At 38.8% G+C, this 10,322-nt stretch overlaps 1 protein-coding gene across 1 annotated transcript in view; it reads right to left on the bottom strand.

The window, feature by feature from the left end:
• Window positions 1-203: 203 nt before the first annotated feature.
• clpb (caseinolytic mitochondrial matrix peptidase chaperone subunit B) overlaps window positions 204-10,322 on the bottom strand; it is a 33,640-nt gene continuing 23,521 nt past the window's right edge. The window contains exons 8-16 of the mRNA XM_044120177.1: window positions 8,276-8,353; window positions 6,202-6,257; window positions 5,617-5,661; window positions 4,065-4,226; window positions 3,816-3,972; window positions 3,616-3,689; window positions 3,387-3,506; window positions 2,421-2,525; window positions 204-1,217 (exon numbers count right to left, since the gene is read on the bottom strand). Of these exons, the coding sequence (XP_043976112.1) occupies window positions 1,020-1,217; window positions 2,421-2,525; window positions 3,387-3,506; window positions 3,616-3,689; window positions 3,816-3,972; window positions 4,065-4,226; window positions 5,617-5,661; window positions 6,202-6,257; window positions 8,276-8,353 (995 nt within the window). The 3' untranslated portion in view covers window positions 204-1,019. The remainder of the gene's footprint in view (window positions 1,218-2,420; window positions 2,526-3,386; window positions 3,507-3,615; window positions 3,690-3,815; window positions 3,973-4,064; window positions 4,227-5,616; window positions 5,662-6,201; window positions 6,258-8,275; window positions 8,354-10,322) is intronic.

Below are 10,322 nucleotides of genomic sequence, written 5' to 3'. Positions count from 1 at the left end.
CCGCGTCGCTTCCCTTCCCTGAGTCCAACGCGGACCCCCACATGGAGCAGAATTCCTACAAAATTCCCCTGTCATGTCGATTCACAAGGTGGACAAGCGTTATTGTTGTAGCAGGACTCTGATCCATCCATCCATCAGTAGCGTCAGTGCCAGTCAAACAGAACAAAAACAAAAAAACAGGAGAAAGAAAGAGAGGAATTCCCTTTTTGTTGTGAAGGTTTTATTTACACGGTGTAGGTTGGGACACAATGAGCAGAAACGTGGTTCCCTTACATTTGGCCGTTTGTCAACAAGATGTTCAACATTTATGATGTTAAATGGTGTTTTTATTTCACGTTCCTACATTAACATGCATCAACAGACAACTTGTCATTTTATCTACTACTACTGCTAATTTATCTGCATTACTACATTTTTTTTAAAATGCAGTTTATGAGTGTAGTTAAGCTAGTGTGGGTCTGTTCACCACTGATATGTGATAACACAAACAACTGAAGTGTCCTCTTCAGAAACTAAAGGTTTCTGTGAACTAAGAAGAAGATATGTCAGTTTTCTTCTCAGCTAAACTCAACCGGTTGTAAAACTGCTGGTTTCGCTGCATAAATCATATCAACTAACCTTATAATATATATTTAATAAATATTGTTTGACTTGGCTTTTAGTCTGCATTATGGAGTAAACATAACATTATCACTCTGTAACTACAGCTCTATTGAAGGACAGTGCAGAGCGTGATACAATGTCTTCACTGATGATGTATGGTCATGATGCTGATGCTCCGCCTAAACATCTCTGAATAAATACGTTCCGCAGAAACGCTGTTAGTTTTGGTTTTCCTATCTGAAAAATTGCCTACACTGTACTGCATGTTGTGGACATTTTGGCATGATGAATGAGAAGCAGTGAAGTCTCTCAGATGTGCTTTTATTAAGAACATCCATTGGTTACCATCCATCCTCTTGATGTTGGATAATGCTTCGGCTGCTGCTGCTGTTGATGAGGTCCAGTGTTGTCTCGTGTTAGTGTTCAGGATTCAGCGGTGGACGGATGTCCAGCGTTCTTGATGAACTGTCCTCTCCCACCACTTCCAGGCGCAGCCTGGGCATGCTGTGCTCCTCCTGGCCTTCTGATTGGACGGACAGACGCAGCGTGCAACCCTTGGGCAGCAGCTCCTGTTCGTACGCTGCAGCTAATTGGTTGACGACCCGTCGCTCAACCTGAGGGATCAGTAATGGGGTTAAGTAGAAAGCAGCGACATTACAGATTGATTTGACATCCTGAGATGTCTGAAGAGTTTTTAGTCAGCAACTATACCTTCATATTTTCATTTTCAATCATCTGTTGCCTTTTAAGTAAATAATTCTTTACTAAACAAATATGTTTCTACTTTACATTTTAGAATTGATAAATCAGTACAGTGAGAAACTTTTAATATATTTAATTATTATGTCAAATATGTTCTTTGATAATTGACAGTCTCTGATTTAAAGCCTCAATTGATGTTGTGGGTGTGTTTGTGCCTCCAGCAGATGTTAGGCAATAAGCAAGACACACCCTGGACAACTTTAGCAAACCATCAAGTTTTTGACAATTTTCACCCAACAACAAAATTCAACGTAAACTATTGAGAGTTTATGTCACATCAATACAAAGAACTACATAACTATAAAGTGGAAACAATATGATAAATGTTTGGATTTCTGTTTTACAAATAATAATTTGAAAAGTGCGCAGTGTGTTTGTATTTAGCCTCCCTGCGTCAATTCTTCCAGGAACCGACTACAGCAGTAAATTGTTTTGCAGCTTCAAACAGATTTTGTTCTAGAATAGATGATAGATGGAGTATTTAACGCCATCTATCTTCCCAACAATTGACTAGTTTTGCCGTCCCTCCAGCCAAAAATAAAGCACTCCTCCAGAGTTCCCATGGGATCCTTACTGCTTCTCTTCTGTCCAAGTTGTGAGTTTCAAAGGTTTGAAAATGTGCCATGCTTTTCTGATGTTCAGATGATGAATGGAACAATTCTCCATGAGATGTTCAAGTTTGTCATTTTGTTTTGTAACATAATCCTGGGTTACACCTCATCCCTGACCTGTCTGGGTTTTTATGATGCCGTTTGTTCATGATGCCTTCACTGAACAGCTGGACTTACACTGAGATTAAATTATTACACTCAGGTGGAGTCTATTCACCAACAAGGTGACATCAGAGGGAAATTAGTTACACTGAATTCCATTTAAAGGAACTAGAGTAAAGAGAATTGACTATAACAGCCTTGGACTATCACATAAAATCACAGTAAAATACGCAAAGTTGGTATCTATAATGTGACAAAATGTGAAAAAGGTTAAAGCTAAATGATTACCTTGAACCTTTAAGGGCACATCATGTGCTTTCCAAGACGTCTCAGTCTACGTACCTCATGTTTTATGGAACGCGCTCCATAATGCAGGTTATATCCACCTGCCAGTAGGTCCAGGACCGGGTGATCCCACTGAAGAGTGATGTCATGGCGCTGCTTTGCCTGATGGAGAGATAGAGATGAGGTAATGTTAGGTTGAGGGAGAAGATTACACCTGGAGTGCACGCAGCAACATAAAAACACACCACACAATCAAAGAGTAAAGGAGTAAACAAGACAAATGCAGCATCAGAGGGGAGATACTGTCAAGCAGAATGTCTGCCAGCGCTAATCAACAGGCCCTTAATGCGCTTTAATCAAACACCAGTCAATAGTAGTGATCAGAGCAGCTCATTTAGCTACTGATGTTAACACTTCATTCAATAAATAGGACACCATGTTTCATTGCAGATGCACAGCTAGGCAATAACGGCAACACTAAACATTTAATTCTCCTAATATGAGTGAACGACAAACAAATGGCGATTAGAAGATAATCAAATTTCTGTTGTTAGAAGCTCTGCCAGACACGGACAAGTTGTTGTGAGACTTGGACTAAAAAAATAATAAGGAACAGACAAGCAACTTTCAGAAGATGGATACAGTGAAAAGACGCATGAATCAAGCTTCGATCAGTCCCTCGTGGGGACCATGTTGTCAGGACATCAGCCATAATATTAATAATTAAATTTTGATGAAGCCTCCACATGTTAAACACTGTAATCATGTTAAAGTGAGTAAGAGAGGCACACAATATTGATCTGCGCATTTTTTCCTGCACAGCTCAGCGGCTGCAGAACGAAGTGGGTGAGGCTGTGCAGTCTGACAGGAGGAGGCAAATACAGAAACGTCATGGGTGGAGCAAATGGTGTGAAATGTTTCTTTCATGACACCTTGATGAGTGACAGACTATAAATATACTTACACTATTTGTCAGAAACCAAATCTTAAACATAGTGTAAATAAAAAAAGTTGCAACTAAACCTTTTTGGCCCAGAAGTTGAGCTCTTTGCTGACGAGCTGCAGCAGCTCTGAGTAACAAAACGGCAGGAAGTACACGATTTCATTGATCCGACCAAGAAACTCGTCCCTCCGGAAATGAGCCTGAGGATGAATCAAAGAGCGAACAATGACAGCTGGAGCGTCTCCGGCCAACTGAACTTGTGTCAAAACGAGGTGAGCTTCAGTTTTGTGCGTTTGTGGGCGTCTCTACCTTCAGGATTGGTCGGATCACCGTTTCTTTAAACTGCCGGGAGATTTCAATGTCGTCGCTTTTCTCAACATCCTCTGGGGATAAACATAACAACGATATGACAATGATCATGTAATTATCAAGCCATCTGAATAAGTTAGTACAGTTTTTAGTTTTATTATATTTACTAGATGTGCTTCATGCTAGAGTAATTCTCTCACCAAGTTTGTCGGCCAGCTTCCTACGACTGAGCTCCTCAGCTTCCTGCCGCAGTTGCAAAGCATGCTGGGCAATGTCTTCACTTGCAACATTTGAAGTCATGATAAAAATGGCATCCTTACACTCAATAGTCTTCCCTTTGCCGTCTGTGAGACGACCCTGAGAGAAGAGCAGCACAGAACCAGTCAGAGGGCCAGAGGCTTGTTAAAATGCAAACTTGCAATGAATAAATGGAGTATTTTTGTAGAGACCTCATCAAACAGCTGCAGCATGATGGTAAGAACGTCAGGATGAGCTTTATCCACTTCATCAAACAGAACAACAGCGTTGGGGCATGCCTTCAACAACTTGGTCAGCTGACCCCCTTCCTCGTGCCCAACGTATCCTGGAGGAGAACCAATAAACTTTGCAACCTGAGAAAGGAGAACCGGAAGACGAAAAGCTGATCAAACATCATGCAACAAAGAAATCTTCTCTTTTGATGAATTTACATAATAATACGCTTCATTCAACATGTACAGTGCCTTGAAAAATAATTACACACACAAACTTCTATATTCTGTGGTAAACTTGATGCATAATTATGAAGTGAAAGAAAAAGTTTTAAAAATACTTGTGGCAATTGTTTGTGTTCAGTCCTCTCTACATTGCTGCCCCTAAATAAAATCAAGTGCAACCAGTTGCTTTAAAATGTCACTTACTTAGTAAAAGGAACCACCTGTGTGTATCTGAATTATAGTATAAATCCAGCTATGTGTGAAGGTCTCACATGTTTGGAGGAACACAGCAGACAGAGCTGGGATATAAAAAACAAAAACATCCCAAACTTTGAGCGTCTCATTTGAAATTGTTCATTCCAGTACCTGAAAACTAAAAGAGTACGGTACAATTGTAGTTCTGCTTCCACTGTAATCTGTGGCAAGGATGGAAACATAATGTTCTCAGATGCTCTCCATCCAAACTGACTGAGCTCGAGTTATTTCGAAAAGAGGAACAGGTGCACTGCAGCCAAAAGTGTTCCTACAAAGTATTAACTACAGGGGACTGAACACAAATGCATTGTATACTTTTCTAATTTTATTTGGAAACAATGTGCAAACCATATTTCATTTCATTTCCACCTCACGATTTTTACCATTTTACCCAATAAAATACACTGAGGCTTGTGGTTGCAATATGTAAACATGGTAGATTCTAAGAGCTTCTGAATCCTCCCTTCTTCCTGAGAAGGAAGAAATTTAAAAACTCTCAATGGAGAGATCATATATATATATATATATATATATATATATATATATATATATATATATATATATATATATATATATATTTATTTATATTTCCCTTACAAATAAACTTTTCACACTACCTTGCATGTGTGGTCATTGAACAGACAACAACGTTATCTGAGAAAACTTCAACTGTCCTTTAGTCAAGGTTTTTACTGCCACTCATTAGAAAGGTTTCTAAGATGTTCAGCACCAAGTCTGGACTAAAATGATTAGATGCAGTTCTTAAACACTGGAACATAATCCAACTCTGAATCACTGATTAAATGTATCCATCATCAAACCGCCATAAAGAGGCATAGACAGTCAGAGCATTCATTTTGGTTGTTGCATTAATTATGAGATCATAAACAGAATTAATCCAAAATGTCACCGCCATAGATAGCAGACAGAGTTACAGCAGCTCTCATCTGAAATGAGCTCACTTCGGTGGAGAAATATACTCAACAAATTATACATGACGGTTTTAAAAAGACATTCTGCGTTTGGGCTTCAATTGAAGGAGACTGTTCACCTCGTGTTTTTCCTGGAACTCTGACATGTCCATGCGGATGAAACCCTGCAAAATAAAGACTCTCTATTAATACAAGGCTCCGACACATTGTTCATGTTCTTCACAGTCATTTTAAAATGGGAAATACATGCATTCATTATAAATTGAGGAGATATGTGCAGATTGATCCGGGTTTGCACACCAGAAAAATCCCAAAAACCGAAAAGTTATGGATGTGTAAAACAGAGAAAAGAGAACGGCTTCATTCACTTCCTTCACTGCCAATACCAAACTGCAACCATGCAAAGGATTCGTCCACACCTCTTCCTTCTGTTCACTGATTAGCCTGGCTGAAATTCAACTTGACAAATTGAGCTCGACGGGAGATACGAATTTAGTGGTCAAGTCAGGATATAATTTCTTTAAACAAAAATATTCTTTTACACTCCTGTATATCCAGACCTTTAAAATATGAATCTAGTTTCACACTTTTCCACACAGTGTAGAAACACTGGTGACATGTTGTGGGTTTAATGTGAACCTGGAGAGCAATCTGCTCCGACTAACACTGAAGCGCTCGTGTATTCATGCGCTAACAAAACATACCTTCTTAATGTCCTTGTGCATGTAGCGAGCAACCTGTTTTGCCAATTCCGTCTTTCCTGTCACAGAACAGAGACATCACTTTTATTATTCTTTCTGTAACAGGAACAACCTCGTCTGCCATTTAATTATTTTGAATTTGACATAAAAAAAAACAACAAACATCTCATGTGAAGTACAGCATCTTCTAAAACATTCAGTCAAGAAAACAATTTGACTCATTTGAGACTAAAAGACAATATTTTCCTATTTGCTAAGTGCTTTGGCCTAAATCCCAGCACCACCTCCAATAAAGCATCCGATCATATCCGCTCTCCTGAAGCACTCATTATGTTTGTCGGTAAAATATTCTGCATATAAATGCTCATATATGATATTGATGTCTTGTACTTGGCATGGGTGTGTGTGAGGGCTGTGTGTGTTTGTGCCTTGTTGCTGTGTTTAATATTGATGTCTCATGGCCAGAGTTTGTCGCTGAAGGGAATGGAGGATATGAACACTGCCTCTCCCTCATCTATCTCTCTGCCTTGTCATTTTATGATCTCTCTCTTTCTTTAGCCATCTATCTGGCCCTTAATATCTCTCTCTCTCTCTCTCTCTTCCTGCTGCCTCTCTTCAAACTAACACACATTTGCTGCTGGCAGAGGATGTTTAAGTTTCTTTGCAACAAGCCAAGCTTTGTTGCTTGATACTAAAAATCCTCTGGGAGGATTTTATGTTCACTCAGGACTTCTTTGTCCAAAGTGCTCCTAAGATGCATGTGCAGGAGTGTGGATCTGCTGCAACACAAAGGTGGAGGTTCTCTCAGTTTACGCTCGTCCCCAGTGGATATCATTTCCTGAAACCACAGGCTGCTGTTGATTACCTCGCTCACAACAATAGCGTGTTACCAAGAGGTACTAGTGTTTTAATGTGCAATCAGCTGTTTTTCTGACAGCTGCTCCACACACACAGCTAAGGGGGAGCTGTTCCAAACAAAGGCTATATATTGGATGGGGCTTTCTGCTGTCAATACTAATCAATTAAAAATACTGAATGCTGAGGGGAGATTTTGGCAAAGATGTCCGAGGAAACACTTCAAGCTAAAAAACACTCAAATTCTCAAATGTTTTGATGGCAATTCAAGTCAGGATGTGTTTAAAGAAATCAGAAACTCTTAAAATGTTGATCTCTAGCTACAATGTCTTGAATAAGTATTTTTGACATATTGCATTATAGCCATACACCTCAATCTATTTTAAAATCACTATTTGATCTGACGGACCAACACAAAGTGTAGCAGTAAAATAATAAGGAAAGTGATACTTCTACTCCCCTTTCTACAACCTTTCATTGCAACTACAAGTCTTCTGACGTATTCCTCCAACAGATTTACACATTTAGATATTGAGGTTTTATCCATTCCTCTGAGCAAAATAGGCGTAGCATTAGAGATTATGACAGATGCCTTGATGTGCAGTATTCGTTTTCATCCACACACAGAATTCAGCAAGATCAAAAAGTTAAATTTTGGTCTCTGACAAGAGCACATTTGTCCACAAGTCTGCTGCCAATTGTGTTTTAATAAACTAAAATATGCTTGTCTTTTAATCGCAGCTATTTGATTCAATTAGAAAACTGCTAGACCGTTTTAACCTGGAAACCATCAAAGCAAAGTTACAGTTTGCAATGTCTCTTTTCACTTTGAAAGACTTTCTTTAATTACAGCGCTGCTCACCAATCTAATAAAAGATAAGGCTTCTTGCAATGAATGCTGTTTTCTTATAATTCCATAACTCAGCATGTGAAAGTCTACATAGTTTTGAACTTCTTTAAAACTGCAAAAGAAAGAAAGGCCCTTAAGAGAGAAAGACACTTGCTGAATGTAGATTAACCTATACTGTTATGCAGTGGGTTTTATAATGCTATATCACTTGTAAAGTGATTCCTTTATCCACAGATGAATGCAGTTTACTTCAAATGAATTAAAAAGCTTCAGAAGGAAAACAAGTATTGTGTTTATTTCAGTCCCCCAGCTGTTTTTTACATAAGACCAAACCAAGGTTGAAGAGAGGTGTGTGTCGAAGAAAAAAGGTACCGATTCCTGACGAGCCAAGGAAAAGGAAGACTAGAGGATGCTCTTCATCGTACCAGCCGTTCTCCTTTCTTCTGATGGCTAGACACCACACACACACACACACACACACACACACACACACACACACACAGAGAGAGAGAAAATAACATTTCCATTTGTTGCTTTTGCTTTCCATCAAGAATAACTGAGCTGACCTGAGGGTGGAAGGATTCCTGAAACTTTGATCAAAGAGTGAAAGAGCAGGGATGAGAAAAGGGTCAGAGACATTTGGTTAAAAAAAAAAAAGAAGAAGAGGAGAGAAAACAGAGCAAGAGAGCAAGACGAGAGAGCTCCAGAAAGCTACCCACGATGCATCTCCCCCCCGCCTCTCAGTCAGTGGGGCCATTAGCCAGCAGTAATTGTGTTAGCCTCTCTGGCGCAGCCATGTTGAAATCAGTTTAGCATAGATCGCAGCCTCACACACACTCTTGCTTAAAAAGGAGTGCCTACCCTTCCCTGCCATCACCCCAGCAACCAAACACACATATACACAACGGCAGGATGATGATGTGGACGGCAGGAGAGTATTTGACTGTGGTTTGAGGCACTTAAAGAAAAAGACACCAGAAAACTCTTCCAAATGTGAACCTGTGAGCCAGACTGGGGTCCAAACCAGAGATGAACAGGGATGTGAACCAGTGGATCCATTATTAACACAGCTTGCTTCAGGGAAAGAAAAAAAACAACAAAACAAAAAAAAAACAAAAACAAAAACATGTTTCTGGTCTGATGGTGCTGGTTTGGGTTCTAATTAGAAGTTTATCAGCTTCCTATACACATCACGGTTTTGTTAAGAAGTCCAGCAAAAAATGCTGAAGATAAACCAGAAATTCTAATAAAGTTATTGATGTAATGTGACATGTTGGCCTTTTGAGGATGGGAGACATTCGTGTAAATTAGCTTGAATGTGTGGCCACAAATCCTCTATGAGTTTTAATAACTAAACACTTCCAGTAGAGAAGAATAACATATCAAAGACCAATCACCACAGCCATATCAATATGGACCATAATACTAAGCCAAAGACCTACGTGGATGCAGTATTTTATAGGTTAGAATATTTCAAAAAGGGATGGGCTGGTTACTGATATTGAGATAAACCATTGTTATAAGAAGTCATGGTTTTAAACCAGCTAAAATGATCCATCTCTGGTTCTTACAATTTAAAATATTTTAAATGAGAAGATAGAGGACAGGCAGGTACCCTGCATCCCTCTCCCACATGTTGATGTTTAAGGTAAAGAAACGTTTTACACCAGTCTTTCAGTTAAGAAAGACAAATTCAGATGTTTGGAAATATTTCCTGCAAAGATTTGCATTAAGGAACCAATTTGAAAATAGCAGTTAAACTAAAGTTTTCTAAAATAGCAACTGATGGCTGTCCATTGGGAGCAGATAGTTTGACTAATTCCCTTGTTATACTTGTGTTAAACTACCATCTTCCATGACTGCAGGCATGTTAAAAAATATTCCCATTATGCGAATTCAACAAACCCACAGTAAACCATTTGATAGAATTACTTCATGATGCAGGAGGGCACATGTGGTTTATATTGTGTGAGAGATGCTGTTCTCACAAACTGATTCTAAAATCCAAACAGCAATAAATAAACAAAAATATTGTTAAAATTTTTTAAATTCTTCAGCCAGTAGCATTTTTTAAGCAGCTTGACAAGAAAGAACAAAGACAGAAAAGAGGGAGTTTGGGTTTATGAATAGTACACCTGGTCTACCACTGAGCCATTATGTAACCCCAAAATAATAATTGAACTATAATTATCAATATGACATTAGTTTTAATACAGTACAAAAGTTTATCGTTTTTTTTCTTTTCTTCTTAAAAAAAAAGTATTTTCACTGAAATTTAGTATAAAGTGAGAATCCCATTTCAGATGCAATGTATGCAAACCCTAAGTGATAATTACATCTGGCTGAATGGATGGACTTCATCAGTATAACTGATTTTTTATACATCTGATACAGACTTTAGAGACAAAGGCCCAAAATT

Source organism: Gambusia affinis, linkage group LG06 (assembly GCF_019740435.1).
Source record: "Gambusia affinis linkage group LG06, SWU_Gaff_1.0, whole genome shotgun sequence".
NCBI lineage: Eukaryota > Metazoa > Chordata > Actinopteri > Cyprinodontiformes > Poeciliidae > Gambusia > Gambusia affinis.
This window is presented reverse-complemented; position numbering and strand designations above follow the sequence as displayed.